General features: G+C 37.6%; 1 protein-coding gene across 3 annotated transcripts in view; it reads right to left on the reverse strand.

Annotated features, from left to right (window-relative positions):
- Nucleotides 1–25,140, reverse strand: part of LOC108634721 (eukaryotic translation initiation factor 2 subunit 3, Y-linked-like) — a 45,088-nt gene that overhangs the window by 15,439 nt on the left and 4,509 nt on the right. For 2 of the 3 annotated variants that reach the window (XM_018044898.1, XM_018044896.1), the window contains exons 5-10: nucleotides 19,980–20,074; nucleotides 18,242–18,400; nucleotides 17,232–17,366; nucleotides 15,493–15,587; nucleotides 15,120–15,264; nucleotides 12,651–12,820 (exon numbers count right to left, since the gene is read on the reverse strand). In XM_018044898.1, the coding sequence (XP_017900387.1) occupies nucleotides 12,651–12,820; nucleotides 15,120–15,264; nucleotides 15,493–15,587; nucleotides 17,232–17,366; nucleotides 18,242–18,400; nucleotides 19,980–20,074 (799 nt within the window). The remainder of the gene's footprint in view (nucleotides 1–12,650; nucleotides 12,821–15,119; nucleotides 15,265–15,492; nucleotides 15,588–17,231; nucleotides 17,367–18,241; nucleotides 18,401–19,979; nucleotides 20,075–25,140) is intronic. The other variant, XM_018044897.1, reaches the window with a different exon arrangement.

Genomic DNA, 25,140 nt, shown 5'->3' on the forward strand with positions numbered 1-25,140 from the left:
GATTCAAGGGATTAGATCGGACAGAGTGCCTGGAGAACTATAGACAAAGGTTTGTAACACTGTATAGGAGGTGGTGACTAAAATTATTCCCAAGAAAAAGAAATGCAAGAAGGTAAAGTGGTTGTCTGAGGAGGCCTTACAAATAGCTGTGAAAAGAAGTAAAAGTCAAAGAAGAAACTGAATAGACATATCCATCTGAACACACAGCTTCAGAGAACAGCAGGAGAGAGAAGAAAAACTTAAATGAACAATACAAACACTAGACGAAACTAAAAGACAGGAAAGACAAGAGACCTCTTCAAGAAAATTGAGAGCAAGAAAAAATTCAGGCAAGGATGGGCACAATAATGGACAGAAATGGCAAGAACCTAACAGCACAAGAGAATAAGAATATATGACAAGAATACACAGAAGAGGGAGGGAGGTCCCATGATGGTGGAGGAATAGGATAGGGAGACCACTTTCTCCCCCAGAGATCCATCAAAAGATCAAATGAACGTGGAGCAACTTCCACAAACCAACTTCTCAATGCTAGTGGGGAACACCAGATACCAGAAACGCAAGGTTATCTTTTCAAAAGAAGGTAGGACAAAAGATAATAGATGAAAAGAGAGACAAGGGATTAAGGGACAGTGACCTCACCTGCAGAGGGAGTCATGTAGAAGTTTCCACACAATAGGAAACCCTATCACAGAGAGGGTCAGTGAAGAGCTCTGGAATCTCCGAGAGCAATATAATGGGAAGAAAAAAAAAAAAATCACCACAGAATTTTCGCACCAAACCGCATTACAAGCAGAAAAGCAAAAGGCTCACACAACTCACTTCTGCCCAAATATAGGAGGGGCTAGGCAAGGCACAGGATACATCACTGGTCTTTAGGGTAAGGACCAGGCTTGAGTGCTCAGAGGACAATCTGACGGGGCCAATGTGACACAGCAACCCAATCCCTGGGAATTCCAGAGAGACAATGAAAAACAAAAGACCTTTCCAGAGGAGACTCTACATCTCACCATGACCCCTGGCACAATCACAGAACAAAGGATTGCAAAGGGAATACCAAGAGGAGTAAGCCAGTGGCCCTCCCTCTCTGGAGGCTAACAGGCAGGTACACCACAGCCAGAGGCAGAAGGCAAGGGACCTCTGCAATCTCAACCCCAGATACTTCTCCCACCAAGCTGTGACCAGGCTGCCAGTCACTAACCATGTCTTCCTGGGACCCTGGATGGTTCATATCTGCCATGAGTATTACAATCTAAGACCAGTTACCCTAAGGAGACACAAGGTACACATGAGACTAAGCCCTTGCAGCACACCCAGGAAAACAAGCTGCTGGGACCAGAGAGATGCATGAGACACACTGCCCATCTGGGTCTGTGTGCTCATGGTACATCCAGGAATATGTGCCTGAGAGGCTTGGGCCTGGGAAGTGCACGAAAGCAAGGGCCTTCCCAGGACAGGGTCCTTGCAGAGGACCTGGGAGCCTGAGTAATATGGACCTGGGAAACACACACCAGTTTGGGCTGCAGCAACCCCCATGTGGTCCATTCACTGTGAGCACTCCCCACACATCCCGGCAGTGTTTGCCTGCAGTGTGTCGCTCTCCACAACACAAATGAGCAAGTGACCCTGAATAAATGGTCACCTTTGCCCCTTCAACTCAGGGCAGAGATTAGATACTGAAGAAACTTACAAACACAGGAGGCAAAAATAAGCAAAGAAGAGGGAACCACCTGGAAGTGGCAGATACAACAGATTAAAATCCACCGGTTAATCGGAGACTGTGCATCTAAGGGTCAAGAACAGACTTTGAGAACAAGTACAAGCCAGAATAAGGGATTATTTGACATTTAACTGACCCCACACAGCCCACAACAGCTCCAGAGAAATTCCTGTAAACATTTCACTATCATTTTTAATTTTTTAAAAAACTGTTCTTTAATATTTCCTTAACATTCATATTTGTAGTCTATTACCTTTCTTTAAAATTAAAGCCCCTTTTTAAACAAACTCCATACAAATATTTTTTTATTTTTTTGACAGAATTTGTTTTGTATTTTTTATATTGTACTTTACTGTAGTATACTGAAAGTCTAATTTCTATCCTAGTTTTTTAATCTTTGCTTTTTGATAATTATTATTAACTTTGAGCCTTTAAGAGTCTATTTTATAGTACCCATTTTCACTTAGGCATTCAACTGCTGTCTTGACTGCTCTATCCCCCTCTAACTCTCCATTTTCTCAACCTGGTTATTTCTATCTCCCTGTTTCCTCTTCTCTACGTAATTCTGTGAACCTCTCTGTGTATTCCTGGCTGTGGAGAGTTGTTTCAATACTAACCTTGGGGTTTTGTCTTTAGTGCTGTGAGGACAGAGAAGCTTTAATGCTACTGTAGGAGGGGGACTCAAACACAGAGGTGGAGGCTCACCTCCAGAACTTTAGACCATTATAGAACTTCTGACCCCAAGGAACACTAACAGACAAGAGCTTACCCAAAACTCTCCATGCCTACACTAAACACAAGCTTCACCGAAGAGCCATCAAGTTCCAATGCAAGTTCCAATACAAGATATTTCATACACCATATCAAATCCACAGACACACCAAAACGCACTACTGGACACTTCCTTGCCCTACAGAGAGACAATGTCCAGCTCCTTTCACCAGAACACAAAACAAGTTCCCCCTAACAGGAAACCTTCACAAGCAAAGGTCCAACCCCACACACAGGATCCAACCACACCCACAATAAGAGGAACTACAACCCTGCAGCCTGCAGAAAGGAGACCCCAAACACAGCAAACTAAATGAGAAGGCAGAGAAATATCCATTAGGTGAAGGAACATGATAAAAATTAACCAAACCAAACAAAAAAGGAGAAAGGGAGTTTACCTGAAAAAGAATTCAGAATAATGATAGTAAAGGTACTCCAAAATCTTGAAAACAAAATCGAGTTACAGACAGACTACAGACTCATATTAAGAAGATGCAAGAAATGTTTAACAAGGACTTAAAAGAAATAAAAAAGAGTCAAGCAGTAATGAACAATGCAAAACTGATTAAAACACTCTGGAAGGAACCAAAAGAAATCAAAGGAACTCTGAGGCAAAAGAAAGGATAGATAATTGAGCTAGAAGATACAATGGTGGAAAGAAATGAAGCAGAGCAGAAAAAAGAATAGAAAGAAATGAGGACAACCTCAAAGACCTCTGAGACAATGTTAAATGCCCCAACATTCAAATCATAGGGTCCCAGGAGAAGACAAAAGGAAACGGCATGAGAAAGTATTCGAAAAGATTATAGTCAGAAAACTTTCCTAAAATTGGGAAGGAAACAAAAACCAAGTACAAAGAGCCCAGAGAGTCCCATACAAGATAAACCCTAGGAAAAACATAACCAGACACATATTAATCAAACTAACAAAAATTAAACATAAAGAGCAAAATTAAAAGCAGCAAGAGAAAAGCAACAAATAATATACTAGTGGATCCCCATAAGGATAACATCTGATCTTTCAACAGAAACTCTGCAGGTTAGAGGGAATGATAGTACATACTTAAAGAGATGAAAGGGAAAAATCAGAACCAAAATTACTCTACCCAGCAAGGATCTCTTTCAGATTCAGAAGGGAAATCAAAAGCTTTACAGACAAGCAAAAGCTGAGAGAATTCAGCACCACCAAATTAATTCTTCAACAAATGCTAAAGGATCTTGTCTAGACAAGTTTGTTATAGGTTTCTAAAAAAGAACCCCAAACAATAAAGTAAATGCTAATGGGAACATATCTATCAATAATTACCTTGAATGTAAATGGATAAAATGCTCCAATCAAAAGACAAAGACTGGCCAAATGGATACAAAAACAAAACCCCTATATACGCTGTCTACAACAGACCCATCTCAAACCTAGGTGTACATACAGGCTGAAAATGAGAGGGTACAAAGAGATAGTTAATAATATGGAGCAAAAAAAAAAAAAAGGCAAGAATAGCAACACTCAGAGCTTAAAACAAAGGCCTTTCTAAGACGTAAAGAAGAATACTACATAATGATCAAGAGATCAATCAGAAGAAGATAAAAACAATTATAAATATATATGCACCCAACATAAAGAGTACCTCAATACATAAGGCAAATACTAACAACTATTAAAGGGGAAACTGACAGTAACACAATAATAGTGTGGGACTATAATACCACACTCACACCAAGGGACAGAATATCTGACATAAAAATCAACAAGGAAACAAATTTTAAATAATACATTGGACCCATTAGACGTAATATCTACCAAGGATTTCACCCAAAAACAATGTATTTCACATTCTTCTCCAGCGCACACAGATCATTCTCCAGGAGATCACATTCTGGGCCACAAAACAAGGCTTGGTAAATCTTCAAAAACTGAAATCATTTCAAGCATCTTTTTGGATCCCAATGCTTAAGATTAGATATTAATCATAGGTGGGGAAAATCCATAAAACACAGAGACGAAACAACACACTTCTAAATCACCAACAGATCACAGAAGAAATCAGAAAGGAGATCAAAATATACACAGAAACAAATGATGAAAACACAAAAATAAAAAATATCAGATTCAGGAAAACCAGTGCTCAGGAAAACCTCTGAAGAGGGAAATTCAGAGCAGAACAAGCCTACCTCAAGAAACAAAAGAAACACTAAGAAACACCCTAACTTGACATGTAAAGCAACTAGAAAAAAAAAATACCATAAAAGAAATGAAAGAGACTACAGCAAAGATCAGTAAACTAAAAGCTGGTTCTTTGAACATAAGATAGACAAACCGTTTATCAGATTTATCAGGAAAAAGAGCAGGTTCAAATCCATAAAGTTAACAAGAAAAAATTCCAGAAATTAAAATGAACAACAGAGAAATACAAACTATCATCAGAGACTACTATGAACAACTATATGCCAACAAAATGTACAACTTGGAGGAAATGGACAAATACTTATAAAGTCTAATGTTTCAAAACTGAATAAGAAATAGAATATATGAACACTAGATCACAAGAATGGAAATTTAAACTGTAATCAAAATCTTCCAATAATCAAAAGCCCAGGACAAGATGGCTTCACACATGAAGCCATCACAATGGCTATCAAAAATTAAGAAAGCATTAACACCTATCCTACTGAAACTCTTCCTGAAAACTGCAAGGGAAGAAAAACACACAAACTCATTCAATGAGGCCACCCTCAACCTGACACCAAAACCAGACAAAGACACCACAAAAAAAGACTACAGGACAGTATAACTGGTAAACATAGATGCAAAAACCCTGAATAAAATTCTAGCAAACAAAACCCACAAACATATTAAAAAGATGAGACATTATGTCAACTGGGTGTGCTTCCAGGGATGCCAAGGATTCTTCAATATTTCCAAATCAATCAATACAATAACATATTAACAAATTGAAAGATACAACTGTATGATTATTTTAATAGATGCAGAGGTACCCTTTGACAAAATTCCACACCTTTTAATGATGAAAACGCTCCAGAAGCAGGCACAGAAGGAACATATCTCAACATAATAAAAGCCATATATGACAAACCCACAGCAAACACTAATGTCAATGGTGCAACATTGAAAGCATTTACTCTAAAATCAGGAACTAGACAAGGGTGCCCACTCTCATCACTTCTATTCAACACCGTTTTGGAAATTCTAGCCACAGCAATCAGAGAAGAAAAAGAAATCACAGAAATCACAGGAATCCAGATTGGAAAAGAAGCTAAACTCTCATTGTTTGCAGATGATATGATCCTCTACATAAAAAACCCTAAAGATGTCACCAAGAAACTATTAATCAATGAATACAGTAAAGTAGCTGCTAAGTCACTTCAGTCATGTCCAACTCAGTGCAATCTGATAGTTGGCAGCTCACCAGGCTACCCCGTCCCTGAGATTCTCCAGGCAAGAACACTGGAGTGGGTCACCACTTCCTTCTTCAATGTATCAAAGTGAAAAGTGAAAGTGAATTCACTCAGTCGTGTCTGACTCAGTGACTCCATGGATTGCAGCCTACCAGGCTCCTCCATCCACGGGATTTTCCAGGCAACAGTACAGGAGTTGGTTGCCATTGCTTTCTCCGAGTAAAGTAGCAGCATATAAAATTCACATACAGAAATGACCTTCCATTCTTACATGCTAACAATGAAAAATCAGAAAGAGAAATAAAGCAAATAACCCCATTCAACACTTCAACAAAAGGAATAAAATGCTTAGGAATAAATTTACCTAAAGAAACTGAACATCTATATAGAGACTATAAAATTCAGATGAAAGAAATCAAAGATGACACATGTTGGATTGCAAGAATCAATACAGTGAAAATGAGTATACTACTCAAGCATTTTATTTCTTTTGTTACAATGTTGAACAGGGTTGTTTCCTTCATTTCTCTTTCTGATTTTTCATTGTTAGCATATTCAATGCAATTCCTATCAAACTACCAATGGTATTTTTCAGAGAACTAGAGCAAATAATTTCACAATTTATGGAAACATGAAAGACTTCAAATAGCCAAAGCAGTCTTGAGAAGGATGAAACTGGAGGAATCAACCTTCCTAACTACAGACTGTACTACAAAGCTACAGTCATCACCATAGTCTGATACTGACACAGACAAAACTATAGATCAACAGAACAAAACAGAATGTCCAGAAATAAGTCTATGTACCTATGGACACTGTATCTTTGACAAATGAGGCAAAAAATATACAATGCAGAAAAGACAGTCTCTTCAACAAGTGGTGCTGGGCAAACTGTCAACTATATGTAAAAGAATGAAATTAGAACATTTTCTAACACCATACACAAAAATAAACTGAAAATGGACTAAATACCTAAATATAAGATCAGAAACTTTAAAACTTTGAGGGGAAAAATAAAGACAGAAGACTCTTCAACATAAATCATCACATGTTTTCTATGACCCACCTCCCAGAGTAATGGACAGAAAAACAAAAATAAACAAATTGCACCTAATTAAAAGCTTCTGCACAATGAAAGAAACTATAAGCAAGGTGTAAAGACAGCCTTCTGAATGGGAGAAAGTAACAAGCTGACGAAGAATTAATATCCAAAATATACAAGCAGCTTATGCAGTTCAATACCAGAAATATGAACAACCCAATAAAATAATGGGCAAAAAACCTATATAGACATTTCTCTCCAAAGAAGATACACAGATGACTAATAAACTCTTTAAAAGATAGTCAACTTCACTTATTATTAGAGAAATGCAAATCAAAACTACAAATGAGGTATCATGTCATACTAGTCCAAATAGCCATCATCAGAAAGTTTACAAGGAGAAGGCAATGGCACCCCACTCCAGTACTCTTGGTTGGAAAATACCACGTACGGAGGACCTGGTGGGCTACAGTCCATGGGGTCGCTAAGAGACGGATAGGACTGAGGGACTACACTTTCACTTTTCAGTTTCATGCACTGGAGAAGGAAATGGCAACCCACTCCAGCGTTCTTGCCTGGAGAATCTCAGGGACGGGGTAGCCTAGTGGGCTGCCATCTATGGGGTCGCACAGTCAGACATGACTTAAGTGACTTAGCAGCAGCAGCAGCGAAAGTCCACAAATGCTAGAGAGGGTGTGGAGAAAAGGGAACCCTCTTATACTGTTGATGCAAACGCAAACTGGTATAGCCACTTTGGATAACAGTGTGGAGATTCTTGAAAATCTGGGAACAGAACTGCCATATGATCCAGCAATCAATCCCACTGCTGGTTACATTCCAAGGAAAGCAGAACTGAAAGAGACACATGTACCCCAACGTTCACTGCAGCACTGTTTACAATAGCTAGGACGTGGAATCAACTGAACTGTCCATCAGCATATGAATGGATAAGGAGGGTGTACACATACACAAAGGAATATTACCCAGTTATATAAAGGTATGCATTTTAGTCAGTTTTAATGAGATGGATGAACCTGGAGGCTATTATTCAGAGTGAAGTTAAGTCAGAAAGGAAAAGTCATATACTGTATATTAACACAAATACATGGAATTTACAGAGATAGTACTGACCATCTTATATGCAGGGTGCCAAAGGAACACAGTTGTAAACCACCACTTTGGGACTCGATGCGAGAAGGCAAGAATGGGATTTGAGAATAGCACTGAAGCGTGTATGTTATTATATGCAAAACAGATGACCAGTACAAGCTTGAGGCATGAAGCAGTGCACACAAAGCTGATGCTCTAGGACAACCCTGAAGGACAGGCTGGGAAGGGAGGAGGGAGAGCAGTTCAGGATAGAGAGAACATATATACCTCTGACTGATTCACACTGATGTAGGGCAAAAATCATCACACACACACAAAAGAACACATGGACAAAATATACAATTAAAGTCTTAATGACCCAGATAACCTCAACAGTATAGTCACTCACCTAGAGCCAGATATCCTTGAGTGTGAAAGTAAGCGGGCCTTAGGAAAAATTACTATGAACAAGGTTCGTGGAGGTGATAGAATTCCAAGTGAGCTAATGCAAATCCTAAATGATGATGCTGTTACAGTGCTCCACTCAATACATCAGCAAATTTGGAAAATTCAGCAGTAGCCTAGGACTGGGATACAGAGTGTTCATTCTCATCCCAGAGTCAGGCATTTCCAAAGTATGTTCCAATTCTACTACAACTGAGCTCATTTCACAAACTAGCAAGGTAACGCATAAAATCCATCAAGCTAGGTTTCAGCTGTATGTGAACTGAGAACCTCCAAATGTACATCTAGATTTAGAAAAGGGAGAAGAACCAGAGATCAAATTGCCAACATCCACTGGGTCATAGAAAAGGCAAAGAAATTTCAGAAAATCATCTGCTTACTGACTAAGCTATAGCCTTTACCTATGTGGATCACAGCAAACTGGAAAATTTTTTAAAGGGCAATACCTGCCTCCTCCAAGACCTGTACGTAGGTCAAGAAGCAACAGAACCAATCATGGAACAACTGGTTCCAAATTGGGAAAGGAGTAAGTCTAGGCTGTATACTGACACCTTGCTTGTTTACAAAACACAGGGCTGGATGAATCACAACCTGGAATCAAGACTGCTGGGAGAAATAAAAACCACCTTAGATATACAGATGATACCACACTAACGGCAGAATGTCAAGCAAACTAAAGAGTCTCTTGATGAAGATGAAACAGAAGAGTGAAAAAGCTAGCTTGAAACTCAACGTTCAAAACACCAAGATCCTGACATCCAGTCCCATTCAGTTCAGTTCAGCTCAGTCGCTCAGTCATGTCCAACTCTTTGCAACCCCATGAATTGCAGCGCGCGAGGCTTCCCTGTCCATCACCAACTCCCGGAGCTCACTCAAACTCACATCCATCAAGTCGGTGATGCCATCCAGCCATCTCATTCTCTATCATCCCCTTCTCCTCCTGCCCCCAATTCCTCCCAGCATCAGAGTCTTTTCCAATGAGTCACTCTTTGCATGAGGTGGCCAAAGTACTGGAGTTTCAGTTTTAGCATCCTTCCTTCCAAAGAAATCCCAGGGCTGATCTCCTTTAGAATGGACTGGTTGGATCTCCTTGCACTCCAAGGGACTCTCAAGTCTTCTCGAACACCACAGTTCAAAAGTATCAATTCTTTGGCGCTCAGCTTTCTTCACAGTCCAACTCTCACATCCATACATGACCACTGGAAAAACCATAGCCTTGACTAGATGGACCCTTGTTGGCAAAGTAATGTCTCTGCTACTTCACACCAAATATAAAGGGAAAAAATGGAAACAATGACAGATTTTCTTTTCTTGGGTTCCAAAATCACTGTAGTTGGTGACTGAAGCCACAAAATTAAAAGACAGTCACTCTTGGAATGAAAAGCTACAAAAAGCCTAGACTACATTATTAAAAAGCAGAGACATCAGTTCGTTAATAAATGCCCATAGAGTCAAAGCTACAGTTTTTCTAGAAGTCGTGTATGGATGTGAGAGTTGAACCATAAAGAAGACTGAGTGTTGAAAAATTGATGCTTTCAAATTACAGTGTTGCAGAAAACCCTTGAGAGACCCTTAAACTGCAAGATCAAGCCAGTCAATCCTAAAGGAAACCAACCTGAACATTCATTGGAAGAACAGATCCTGAAGCTGAAGCTCTGATACTCTGAACACCTGATAAAAAGAGCCAAGTCACTGGAATAGACCGGACACTAGGGAAGATTTAAGGTGGGAGAAGGGGGCTACAGAGTAGAAGGTTGCATGGCATGATGAACTCCATCGACCCAAGTTAGAGCAAACTCCAGGAGTGTGAAGGACAAGGAACTCTGGTTTGCTGCAGTCCTTGGGGTCACAAAGAGTTGGACATGGCTTACCAACTGAACAACATACTGCCTACTGATGCTTCTACAGTATAATGTCAAAATTCACACCAGCTTTTTTTATATATAATTTTATTTATTTGTGGCAATGCTGGGTCTTTGTTGCTGTGCAGGCTTTCTCTAGTAGGGGTCAGTAGGGATTACTCTCTAGCTGTGGTGTGTGGGCTTCTCACTGTGGCAGCTTCTCCTGCTAAGCAGAGTCTAGGTGGGCAGTCTTCAGCAGTTGCACATGTGGACAAAGCAGTTGTGGCACAGAGGATTTCCTGCTCCCACAGCATATGGTATCTTCCCAGATCAGGGATCAAACCTGTTGTCTCTTGCACCGGCAGCCAGATTCTTTACCACTGAGCCACCAGGGTAACCCCTACACTGTTGTCTTTAAGACCTTCATGTTTCATTTAGTCAGACTATAAGAAATATAAATACTAAAACGAACTCTAAAAAGGACTTTATGATCACATACAGAATTTTAAATACTGTACAGGAAGAATATTCTCAATCTAAGGTTGCATACTTCAAAGCAAGGTATAGGAACAGCTCCCTGTGCTATAGAGCAGCTTCCCACTAGCTATTATTTTAAGCACTCAAACAACAAATACTAAAGCTTAAAGAAAAGCTAGGGAATACAATCTAATAGTGATAACATGATACAAAGACTTAACTACTATAAAAAACCCAGTGTTAAAAGCTAACAGAGTACTCTGTATCACTCTCTGCCACTTGTTTCTCTGAGCTTATTGTATCTTCAGATCTTTTAATGTCAAAATATGTATTACACATCATTCCTTTTTAAATGTCATTTTCCCGTTGTCACATGTTTGGGAACACATCTAAGAATTAAAGATTTTAAAATTAAAAAAAAAAAATTAAAATTAAAAAAATAAATAAATAAATAAATAAAATGACAACTCTAAAATGAAACTGCTGGTGCCAGGAGCCAGCAAGGGAGATCCCACCCATGACAAGGTCATGCGAAGAGTCCTGACAAGCAAGGCCTCTGGACTCAATGGACCCCCTGGACCTGCTTGAGCATCTACCCCAAAACCAGAATTTGTCTTACTATTTTATGTCTTTCACCAACTCTTCTGACATTAACAGGGGGCTGTCGCAGACCACCTTTCTCTGGAAAGAGTTAACTTAGGGCTTTAGTTAATAAGTCTCCTGGACAAGATAAGAATGTTTCAATTCAAACCCCTATTAGCATTCTAGCTTACTTGGCAGGTTTATCCAGACTCTTGCAACATTGTTGAGCCAATGTTTGCTGCCAAGTTCTCACATCCCTTATCCATTGTGTTCCTGGGAGTGAATATAGTCAGGATGTAGAAAAATCAAGCAGCAGCTTTAGCATTAGCAACATTAGACTTTGAGTTAATAAGTTCTTTCTTTGCTGTAACCTGCTGAATCTGCTTCATAAAAACGTAACTCTGTACTTTAAGGGTGACGCAGCCTAGGAATTTAAGAAGAAACACTTTAAGGGAAAATTATTGTTCTGGCCGACCAACCTCTATCAAAAAGAGGTCATAAAATATCAACAGGCCTCCGGGCCAGAAGATAATGTACAAAAAATAAGACTCTTGCAGGAAGGAACCTGGTATCAATAAAAGTTAATACTGATGGAATGTTGAGTTGACTCTGCATCTTTCACTTTCCTCAACGTACAACTCAGAGGTATAAAAGCCCTCTCTGAAAATAAAGTAATGGGCCTAGCTAACCGAAGAAGCTTGGTCTCCCTGTGTCCTTCTTTCTTTCTCTCCTCTATTTTCTTATCTACAACTTTCTTTATCTCTCTAAATCATTCTCTTCACTGACACTGTCACACTTCGGATACCCTGGATCCAACCAGGGCAGGACCCCAGCATGCTGGGACAGTGAACACTTAAATATGTTACAAATTTATACTCTCTCAGAAAATTTAAGTACTTAGTTCTCTGTATCTCTGCCAACAAAGTCTGACTCTTCTTTTATAAAAAGTCACATGTTTTCTGCCTGGAAAATTTCATGGACAAAGGAGCCTTGCTGGATGCAGTCCACTGGGTCACAAAGAGTTAGACATGGCTGAGCTCGCACATTAGACATATGGGCACAAACACTTTTTTCCATTAAATAACAAAACAAAATTCTGGCTTGGTTTATGGCTCATTGGTACACAGAAACTTCCAAAGTATTCACTCCCGAATACTTTTTTTGTGATTATACTGTCACTGTAACAAATGAACAAAACTGCTTGAAACATCATGCTTTGTCTGTGCTTCTGAATTACAAAAAGCACTTACCTTTGCTGCTTTCTTGTCTCCTTCTGTGCGTACACCAAGAAGTCGTCTAAGTAGAAAATAGGAAATTTCCAATTCTGTGAAAATCTCTGGTAAAGCTCCAACTGCACCAAGCACCTGCCCCACCATTCTGTCAGCCCGGCACAAAGTGGGGTCAATTTTTGTTCCAACTCCTAAGATATAAAAAATACATATTCCAATTTGCTATTTCTTAAAACACTTGCAAAGGTAGTCATACCAGCACAACTTCTATCTACACATTCTAACCCAATTAACTCATAACATGTAACAACTACATAATCAAAATGCCATACATTTCTCATTGAAATCCCTGCTTTATCCATAAATACAAGAACAATGGGAAAAAAAGGGTTTACAGAAATTAAAGAATTTTTTAAAAGTTTAATTTAAACTATAAAGGTAAATAAATGTCATGTAATTAATTAAGTCTGAGAATTACAAAGTTTATAATGATTGTTGCTGTTCAGTCACTCGATTGTGTCTGATTCTGACTCCATGCACTGTATATAGCCACTAGTATCCTCTGTTCATGGGATTTCCCAAGTAAGAATACTGGAGTGGGTTGTCATTTCCTTTACAAAGGGTCTTCCTGACCCAGGGATTGAACCTATCTCTCCTGCACTGTTAGGTGGATTTTTTATCAGTAAGCCACCAGGGATATTACTTCGCAGGGATATAATACATAATTGTTAATGCTGGTTGGCAGGTATACAGGGTTCTCATTATACTATTGTTCGTACACTAATGCAACCAAGTAACAAGAAAATCTCATCCTCTGTCTCTCCTTTTCTTCCTTCAATTCTTCCCAGCACCAGGGTCTTTTCTAATGAGTCAGCTCTTCACATCAGGCAGCCAAAGTATTGCAGTTTCAGCTTCAACATTAGTTCTTCCAATGAACCCAGGACTGATCTCCTTTAGGATGGACTGGTTGGATCTCCTTGCACTCCAAGGGACTCTCAAGAGTCTTCTCCAACACCACAGTTCAAAAGCATCAATTCTTCAGCACTCAGCTCTCACATCCATACATGACTACTGGAAAAACCACAGCCTTGACTAGATGGATCTTTGTTGCAAAGTAATGTCTCTGCTTTTGAATATGCTGTCTAGGTTGGTCATAACTTTCCTTCCAAGGAACAAGGGTCTTTTAATTTTGTGGCTGCAGTCAACATCCGCAGTGATTTTGGAGCCCAGAAAAATAAAGTCTGACACTGTTTCCACTGTTTCCCCATCTATCTGCCATGAAGTGATAGGACTGGTTGCCATGATCTTAGTTTTCTGAATGTTGAGCTTTAAGCCAACTTTTTCACTTTCCTCTTTCACTTTAATCAAGAGATACCAACCTCTGTTGGCAAGTGCTGTCTCTGTTTTTTAAAATGCTGTCTAAGTTGTTCATAGCTTTTCTTCCAAGGAGCAAGCCTCTTTTACTTTCTTGGCTGCAGTCAGCATCTGCAGTGATTTTGGAGCCCAAGAAAATAAAGTCTGTCACTGTTTCCATTGCTTTCCCACCTATTTGCCGTGAAGTGACTGGACCAGATGCCGTGAACAGTGTGAATCTGACCAGTTTAAGTAAGGGTGTATTATATTTAATATTAAATCATTACACTTTGCTATTTAACTTATCATTTTCAATAAACTGAATAAATTGGGATTCCCTGGTAGCTCAGCTGATAAATAATCCTCCCACAATGCAGGACACCTGGATTCAACTCCTGGGTTGGGAAGATTCCCTCGAGGAAGGCATAACAACCCACTCCAGTATTCTTGCCTGGAGAATCCCCAAGGACAAGGGAGCGCGGGGGGCTAAAGTCCATGAAGTCACAAACATTTGGACACAACTGAGCGACTAAGCATACCACACTCAATAAATTAGTGTTTTGTGTTTTCACAGTGTAACTGCTTTAGTGCTGTGTTGATTTCTGTTGTACAATGTGAATCAGCTTTACGTATACGTGAAGCTTTCCCTCTTGGTTCTCCCACCAACAGTCCACCCCTCTTGACCATCACAGAGCACCCTGTGTTCTACAGTGGTTTCCTAATAGCAATTAAAATGTATTCTTTACATATAAAACTCCTGCCACCACAAAGAGAGCACGGCTTATGGGATTTTAGTTTCTTAATGAGGCATTAATTATGCTGCTGCTGCTAAGTCGCTTCAGTCGTGTCTGACTGTGCGACCCCAAAGATGGCAGCCTATCACGCTCCCCCATCCCTGGGATTCTCCAGGCTGAGTCCTAACCACTGCACCACCAAAAAATTCCCTTCAAGTTTTTTTTAACAAACATGAAATTGTTTTAAACTACAGTGAACAATTAAATTATGTGTATACCTGTGCATCCCACTCCTTCATATTCACTTAAAATACCTAATTAGAGATATAGACAGTGTATTTCACAAAAAAGTGACATGAACAGGTGCTATCAGAAGCCTACAGATGTTAAGTGAAATTCTTACCAATAAGACCACCTGGAGCAGCATACTGAAGATCATTGTGTTCCGCAAAAAGTGATACAATTTTGGAAAAGATTGGTTTACACATGAGTTTTCCTTCATTGTCTTTGGAAACAATGCCAGGTCTGACTTCTATTTCCTGGTTCAACTGAAACATTGAGTTATAAAAATATGTGGGACAAGATAATTACCTTTACATGTTAAGAGTCCTAACTAGTACATCTCTAAACACAACCACTATTCAGTTACCTAGCTTATAACCTATGCATGATTTAAAGACATATTAAAACAATGTGTTTTAAAGTTAATTTTGAAATTTTATTTTTACCATCTTTAAAATATGTTCTAGTTAAGAAAAGTTCAAAATCAAGTTCACCTTTAACACTCCTTTTAAAATACTACCACCAGCCACACCACCTTTAAGATCATTAACTTCACAGCCAGGTTTGTTGACATCAAAGGACCTAATAACTGGGAAAGGGAAAAGGAAAAAAGGAAATAAACCACAAAGTTCATCCTGTTAGTTAAATCAGATGCTTACTCATGCTAACTTTGTGAGTGGAGTGTGTCTATGTTCAGAAGTAGCTAAGACCTACACCTTAGAGTTGAGTTTGTGGAAAACATCATTATTCCAAATCTAATTATGGTCTTAAATATTGGAAAAGTGAAAATAAGTCAATCAATTAAGTGACATGTTGAAGCTCTATTTATACTATGGAATTAAACAACTATTACAAAAGAAAAGACAAATAAATACTTCATACAGATAAAATTAAGTGAAGGGTTGATTATTCTAGGCTAAATAAAGTGTGGCCTCCTTCCCTGCAATTCATGCTAAAGCCCCTAAGCTTTTGACCCAGTACCTCAGAATCTATATTTGAAGACAAGGCCTTCAAAGAGGTAACTCAAGTAAAATTAGGTCACTGAGTAGGCCCTAAGCCAGTCTGACTCATGTCCTTACAAAAACAGGGGATCTGGACAAAGAGGTAGCAAGGATGCATACATACAGAGAAAAAACTGTGTGACAAAAAGCACCATCTGGCCATCTGCAAGTCAAAGAGGAGAGGCTTCTGGAGGAAGAAAATCTGGAAGGACCTTAATGTCTGGCCCATGTATATGTGAGAAGTAAACCCATTATGTGATGTTTTATTACGGCAGCCCTACCAAACTATTACAGTGATCCTCACATAAATTAAAAAAAGAAGTAGCTATGAAATTCATTTCCGGAGTACAATCCTACATTCATTAAATGACTATACACGCACCTAGGTTTATATAATGATATGAACAAAAAGACATTTGGAAATACACATGCTATCAGTTCTGTGGAACTGAATTCTTCTCTCATATACCTTTATATTAGAACTTATGTGACAAAAACTTATTTTTAAAACTACAAAATAATTCTAGGACTGTATTAACTTATAAAAAGCGGCACTTATCAAAGAGTGTGCTTCATAATCACTCAAAAGAAGACTCTCCATAAAACACACAGGATCCCCAGCAGAGTGTACAGAAAGGTTCAAGTTTTCTGCAAACTTGTTTTCAAAAAACACAACCTTAATGTAATCATCAGTACTGGTACTACAAAATTAAGGCAAAAAGAACATGAAAATCTTCATAAACAGTATGCTAAAACAATTTGTACAGAGGTTCTATTTTCCTGTTCTTGTTTAAAACATTATTCTGTATAAAAGAACACTATTGTTACTCTAACACTATATTACTCTAATCCTGATTACCTAATAAAAATTAACTTTTCTATTTCATTAATGATTCTGTTCTCCAATCTAGCATTTTAGAATCAATCTATCTAATACAGAAAACTTTAAAATTCACTCCGTTGACTTATGTATATATATATAAAAATACATATATATGACTCATATATATGTATACATATATATAAATGCATATATATGACTCATATATATACACGTATACATATATATATATATATATGTTGCCTGTGGTATAATAAACTCATTCCCTATGTTAAAATTCAAAATAGCACCCAAACATTCTAATATATCATTACCTCTGTGCCCTTAAAAGTAAATCTACAATGTAGAAAAACTCAGTCAACAGTTAAAGGCTAATAGCTTAAGTCCTTACCAATGAGTCGGGGTTCTGAAGTAAAGTCTCTTAGAGGTACTGGAATTTTCTTAACAATATACTCACAGACAACTTCAATATTATATTTTAGTTGAGCAGAAATTGGAATAATAGGAGCTCCTTCTGCTACTGTACCTGTATGACATAATTCAGAAAGATCAAAATTCATCCATTTTTCAAAATTTGCTCCAAAGATTACTGAAGATAACTAAAGCAGATATCTAGACATCATAAACAGATGTCAGCAAAAGATGGAAAGCTACCACCCTGTTAGAAAAGCACAGTGTTTTTTTTTCTAATGCTAAAAAAGGAGTCTACAGAATGGACCAAATAGAGAACTTACAGGTATAACTTTTATCACACAATCTGGCTAATTAAGATAGACCATCTAACAAATAAAATAGCCAAATGTAAAAAATAATATGTATTATGTCTTGCCCCAAACAGAAACCATATGTTTTAAAGAAAAGAACATTACAGATTAAAGAAATGATTGTCACTTGCAGTATTACAAAGAGATTCTTAAGAAGACAGTGTAAATAATCAGAAAACAGACTAACATATATATATATATATAATTTTACTATTACTGGGAAAGAATTTAAAAAACTGCATTGGCCCTCACTCTGAAAACACATATACTGAGATTAGAATTATACAGACAATACTAGCATGACTTCAATGCAAGGATGACACACAAATATTAGCTCTTACATATTTTCACTACCATGATGATTAAGTTAACAGTCATTTTTAAATAAAACAAAAGTAATGTGCTGCCATCTGGAAGAAACCGAACTGGTAATATTTGCAGACTATTACCTTTTTCCCATCTAACATGAAAGTCAAACTCTAACAACCAACTCAAATTTCACTACTTCTATAAACTGGCTAAAAGGCATTTAGTAACATAGAGAAACAGGGATTAGAAACTATAGATTCATTTTTGATGATTAAATGTTTACCTTAAACCTTGATTCATACACTTATTAACTATTACAGCACCCTACCTTGTACAAATGCAAGGATCTGTTCATACTGTTCTTTAGCCTGGCTTTCTTTTACCAAATCAATTTTATTCTGCAAAATCAAAATATGCTTCAGTTTCATAATTTCTATGGCAGCCAGGTGTTCAGACGTCTGAGGCTGAGGACAGGATTCATTACCAGCTAAGGAGATTATGAAGAATTAAAACACAAAAAAGATGTGTGATCAGAGTTAGTTCACAAGTTTAAACCCAACATTTGACTGCCCTGGATCCCCTCATCTTTTAACTCCTATTCCTGACCCTACACACAATACTTGGGATCAACTAACTTGATTTCCTTCAGGCTATACTTAGGTATTACATACACCCCTCTAGTTCTATGTAGTCTGCAGCATATTCTGGCCTAGTGTAGCTCCAAAACAGTTAAGAGTAGAAAAGTTGCATTGTGCAGTCTATGAACTATAATCAACCAACCATAAATGTGGACAACCACGAAGATGTTCAATGAAGCCCGTATCTGGCATTCACACCCTTGTGAAATCCTTCCCTTTAAATGTAGGGCAGATCTAATGAAGAGAATACTACAAAAGGAATGGAACAACACTTCTCAGCTTACAAAGACAGTGACTTCCAACCTGGAGGCTGTTTGTTTCCTCTCAACACAGCTATCCAGTCACAAGGACAGATGAGAAGGTTACTTAAGATCACGTGAGAAGAAATGAAGGTCTGACAATGTATTATTAAGAAGTATATTTTGTCAGTATCCCAATGATCATTTCCCTTTAATTGTGATATTTAGTTGCCTTGTCCCATACTTATTATGCAGGCTTGTTGAAAAGCACAGTCTTACATCAATGGAGTTCTCATTTCCACAGTCTCTCACCATAAATCACATGGTTGCTCTTTTTGGCATGGCTACCCTCTTTAAGGGTATCCGGTGTAGCAATCTTACTCTTAACATTAGATGTACTCAACTCCTGCCCTGAATAAGGACAATTCTGTCAGAAGTGACATGGCTTATAGTCAAGAAGCCCAAATGCAAGGACTAAACCTTTTTTGGGCGGAAGCTAAATGCTTTTTATAAAAGACTGTCTTTGCTGGCCTCTGCCCCTTTGTACCCTTCCTTTCACTGAACTTAATTCTGCACCTTTGCATAATTCAAAAACTCGCCTTTCACTGAGTTTTTTAAAAACTCTAATAAGTTATCAAACTTAAGGATGATGTAGAGAACTCCCTGAATTTGTACTCTGGGTATCAGAAACAACAGTGGTCTTCTGTGAAGACAATGCCCTTGAACTTTACATTTGACCCTTAAAATTCACCTTAAGATCTCACAAAAGAAAGCACAACTTCAGTTTTGAAAACATTCACACAGCCCTTGACTTCAGTATTTCACATGATTGTGCATGTTTAAAAAGCCCATTCTGTCAGTACTGCACTGAATAGCTCACAGCCATTTCTAAATTACCTTCTACTTGCCCCCAACATACTACTATTTTAAAAGCCTAAAAAAACAGTAAGAAAAAGGCATTGTCTTAAAAAAAAGTTTCCCCCACACTTCTCTTAAAATTCTCTCAAGATAACAGCCCCATTAGAACTTACCTTACTATTTCATGATAGCTAACAAGCACTCATCTATACTAATTTGGATAATCTACCTATTCTCAATTATGGACATGAGAGACTCTACCTCCCCTTTATATATTCCATGCTGAATGGACTCCAAACTTATTTATGAAACCAATTCTAATGTTACTTACCGATTAACAGAAGAGCTGCATCCATCACTGCTGCACCATTCAGCATAGTAGCCATCAAAATATCATGGCCAGGACAGTCAACAAAGGAAACATGTCTAATAATCAAGAAATAATAACCAGCTTTAATATCAACTAGTACTTAAACATCCATAGACTTCTAATAGCTAGATTATTTTGAAAGAAATTAATCCTGCTACAGAGTGGCTATATACCATGATGCTTGCAAAAGTTTGAAATGACACTACCATCTTTGAAATTAAAATGACTGAAGACCTATTACAAAACAGATAAAATTAACTATATACAGATATAACTTAACCAAAGATTAGGCTCTAATCAGCTTGAGATATGTCCCAAGGTGAAAAAGATACTGACTTTATAGATGCATAAATGGGAATAGTAAACTAACAATAATAAACAACTAGGCATATTCTGGATTTAAAGTCAAACCATGAATTATAGGAAATATGCTTATTTGCCTGCAAATATGATCTCCATAGCTTTAGACTACTGTCTTCTGGTAGCTCTAATGGTAAAGAACCTGGCTACAATGCAGAAGATCTGGGTTTGATCCCTAGGTTGGAAAGACCCCCTGAAGAAGGGAATGCCAATCCACTTCATTATCTTGCCAGGAGAATTCCATGGACAGACCACTGAGCAACTAACACATTCTAAAACTGTTTTCAACTGCTGAGTTGAGATTTATCTGTTCTAGTCACTTCTGGACATGTTGTCGGCAAATATTATCTCTGGGTCAGTAAAAGTCTTCTGACCCTTGCAACAGATCTTTTGCAGAGCAATTACTTCTAATTCTGATGTACTGCAACTTACCAATTCCCCCCCCACCCCCCACGGAATACAACATGCCATAATATCTTGAAAGATCAGAGTAAATCCCAAGTTCTAAACTTTTTTTGCCTACATTTTCTCTTAAAGGTTTCTTATAGTTTTATCCAATTCATTTAATATTCAAATATGGCTGTATTTCCAGTATGTACTCAAAATAGATGAGCTCACACAAATGTTCAAAGAAAATATACATTCTGAATCCAAAGTATTACATTTAAAACTGGGCTTATTTTTTTGCCTTTAAACAGACGCTCCATCACCTGTTTGTTGAATACCCTATTCTCTTCTGCAGAACTCCTTCCCACGTTTGCCAAAACTCAGCTGGGACATATTGGAGGGGTCTAATTCTCGGTTTCCTACTTTGCTGGGATTTTGATAAAAGCTGCATTAAACCTGTGTGTTTTGGCTGAGCTTTCAATCCATGCAGATTATATTTAGAATTTCCTTGACTTCTTTCAGAGCTGTTTAATTTTCACGTTTTAGCTTATATGCTCATAAGAATTATTTCCCCTTACTTTTCCTTTTGTGTAATGTCTTTCTGGTTCTGATAAATGTGAAGTTTTTCTCATAGAATGAGGAAGTATTTCTTCTATCTTCTAAAGCAATGGTTAAAGTATTTCATCTTTTGGAGACTTTAGTAGTTTAAATTTGGGTGGGTATGTAAGTGTTCATTGCTAGTACACTGAAATACAGTGAGCTATTGTGTGATGAACTTGTATACTGCAACCATACTTATGAAGCAACATTTCTTTCTGATCTGTATGCCTGATATTATCTTTTCTTAAAATAGTATATATACAAACAAACAAAAAAAACTTTGCTGGTATTTTGATATGGTTAGCATTAAGCCCATACAGCAATTTGAACAATCTGATTAGGTTTATATTAATTACAGAAATTCAATCAACAAATAACCTCCACCAGCAGAAAGCACCAGGCCTAAATGGGCTCACTGGTGATTTCTTCCAAACATTTAAGATATTATGCTGATTCCCTGCTGGATCTTTAAGGAGATAACAGCAAATGAAATACTTCCTCATTTTATAAGGCACACATTACTCTATACCTAAACCAAACAAAGACACCGCAAGGACGAAAAACTACAGTAAAATTTCTCATGAACATACATATAAGAATCTTCAACAAAATATTAGCAAATCTAATCCAACAATATTACCATGTGGGATTCAACTAAGGTATGCAAGGCTGATTCAATATCTGATAATTCATTAATGCCTTCCATCACACCACAGGTTAAAGGAAAATCACATACTATCAAGAAATGCACAAAAAGCATAAACTCATTTGTAAACCCTTACCAAACTAGGAATAGATGGCAATCTCAAGTAAATAAAAAGTATCTACAAAAACCCTACAGCTAATGTCATACTTGATGGTTAAGAAATTCAATGCTCTTTACTAAGATAATTAAAAAGCACAAATGTCCTTTTTCTCCATGCCTTTGAACACAATAATGGAGTCCCAGCTTATATAATAAAAATATGAAAATGAAATAAAAGGTATACAGATTAAAAATGTAGATATAAAATTGTCTTTGTAGATAACATGACTGCCTATGCAGAAAAACTGTTAAAGACAACCAAAAAAAAAAAAAAAAAAAACCAAAAGTAACGAGTGATTAACATAAGATTGTAGAGTCAAAGTTAAGTTATACAACTCAATCACTTTCCTAAATGGATGCAATGAACAAGCAGAATGTGAAATTAAAAACACAAACCATTTACATTGTCACCCCTAAAAATAAAAATGCTTAGGTATAAATCTAAGAAATATGTGTAAGATCTGTACAAGGAAGACTAAAAAATTCTGATGAATGAAGTCAAAAAATTAAAGAGATTCCATGCAATAAATAGGGAAACAATACCATCAAGATGGTAGTTCTTTTCAAACTAATCTAAAGATACGATCCAATCTGAATGAAAATCCCAGGAAGTCTTTTTATGCATATCAACAAACTTATTCTAAAGCTTCTTTGCAAGGCTTCCCTGGTGACTCAGTAGTAAAGAATTAACCTGCAAATTCAGGAGAAGTGGTTTTGATCCCTGGCCCAGGAAGATAGTACATGCCACAGAGCAACTAAGCATGGGCATTACAACTACTATGCTCCAGAGTCGGAACCACAACTACACAAACCACAACAACTGAAGTAAGTGCTCCATAAAAGTCACCCCAATAAGAAGCCTAAGCACCAAAATAAACAGCGGCCCCTGCTCACCACAAGTAAAGAAAAGCCATGCAGCAACAAAGACCCAACACAAACCAAAATTTTAAAAAAATAAAGGTTTATATGCAGAGGTGAGTCTCAGAAAAGCCAACAGTACTCAATGACAATAACAATATCAGAAGACACAAGCCCACTTCAAGTCTTAGTATAAAGGTATAGTAACCAAGACATTGCAGTATTTAAAAAACAGATAAACATTAACAGAACAGAACAAAAACCCAAGAAATAAACTTGTGCTGAGTTAACTGATATCTCAAAGAGATGTAAGGGCAAAGACAGTCTTTTTAACAGTGCCTTAAGAACTGACATCTACATGTTAAAAAAAAAAAAATACATCCAGGCAGAGACCTTGTACTTGGTACAAAAATTAGCTCAAAGAACAATTATAAAACTGTAAAACTCCTAGAAGAAAACACTGGAGAAAACATGGATGACCTTGAATGCGATCACTTTTCAGGCACAATACCAAAACCACAAAAGAAAAGAACTGATACACTGGCCTTCCTCAAAATTAGAAAATGCTGGGAATTCCCTGAATACCCGGTGATCAGCAGGACTCAGCAGAGTGCACAGGTTCAATCCTTGATTGGGGAACTAAAACCCTACAAGGTGCAAGGCAAGGACCCCCCCCAAAAAAATGAAAAAAAAAAAAAAAAATTCTGTAACTTAAAAATTTTGCTCTGTTAAAGACACTGTCAAGAGAATAAAAAGACAAGCCAAGTAGCAGAAGATATTTTCAAAAGATGTATCTGAAAATGAACTACCACCTAAAGTGTACAGATAACTCTTAAAAATCAAAATATAGAACTTGGTTAAAAAAACAGGTCCAAGAAACCCCACCAAAGATTTACTGATGAAAAATAACCACATGATTATTTGATTCCACATGACATAAGAGGAAAATGCTAATTAAAACAAAAAACTTTACTAGAATGGCTAAAATTCTAAACACCAACATCAGCAAATACTACAAGGATGTGGAAAAATATGAACTCATTCATTACTAGTGGGAATGCAAAATGGTAGAGCCATTTTTAAAAAGATTGCTGTTTTCTCACAAAAGCAAATATCCTTTTGCCACTTGGTCCAGCAGATACAATTGTTTACTCAAATCAACTGAAAATTTATTTATGTCTACATACACAAAAAAATTTGCATATTTATAACAGCTTTATTCATAACTGCCAAATCTTAAAAGCAATCAATTATCCTTTCGTGAGTAAATAGATATATACATATGCTCAGATACACCCAGAGAACAAATTATTCAATGCCATTAAGCAAGTTACCAGTCACAAAGTGATGCAAAACGTTCAGTTCAGTCGCTCAGTCACGTTTGACTCTTTCTAACCCCATGAATTGCAGCATGCCAGGCCTCCCTGTTCATCACCAACTACTGGAGTTCACCCAAACTCATGTCCATCAAGTATGTGATGCCATCCAGCCATCTCATCCACTGTTGACCCCTTTTCCTCCTGTCCCCAATCCCTCCCACCATCAGAGTCTTTTCCAAAGAGTCAACTCTTTGCATGAGGTGGCCAAAGTACTGTTTCAGCTTCAACATCATTCCTTCCAAATAACACCCAGGACTGATCTCCTTTAGAATGGACTGGTTGGATCTCTTTGCAGTCCATGGGACTCTCAAGAGTCTCCTCCAACATCACAGTTCGAAAGCATCAATTCTTCGGCACTCAGTTTTCTTCACAGTCCAACTCTCACATCCATACATGACCACTGGAAAAACCATAGCCTTGACTAGACGGACCTTTGTTGGCAAAGTAATGTCTCTGCTTTTCAATATGCTATCTATGTTGGTCATAACTTTGCTTCCAAGGAGTAAGCATCTTTTAATCCCATGGCTGCAATCACCATCTGCAGTGATTTTGGAGCCCCCAAAAATAAACTCTGACACTGTTTCCCCTGTTTCCCTGTCTATTTCCCATGAACTGATGGGACCAGATGCCATGATCTTAGTTTTCTGAATGTTAAGCTTTAAGCCAACTTTTTCACTCTCCTCTTTCACTTTCATCAAGAGGCTTTTTGTATATCATTAAGTAAAAGAGGTCA

Source organism: Capra hircus, unplaced genomic scaffold (genome assembly GCF_001704415.2).
Source record: "Capra hircus breed San Clemente unplaced genomic scaffold, ASM170441v1, whole genome shotgun sequence".
NCBI lineage: Eukaryota > Metazoa > Chordata > Mammalia > Artiodactyla > Bovidae > Capra > Capra hircus.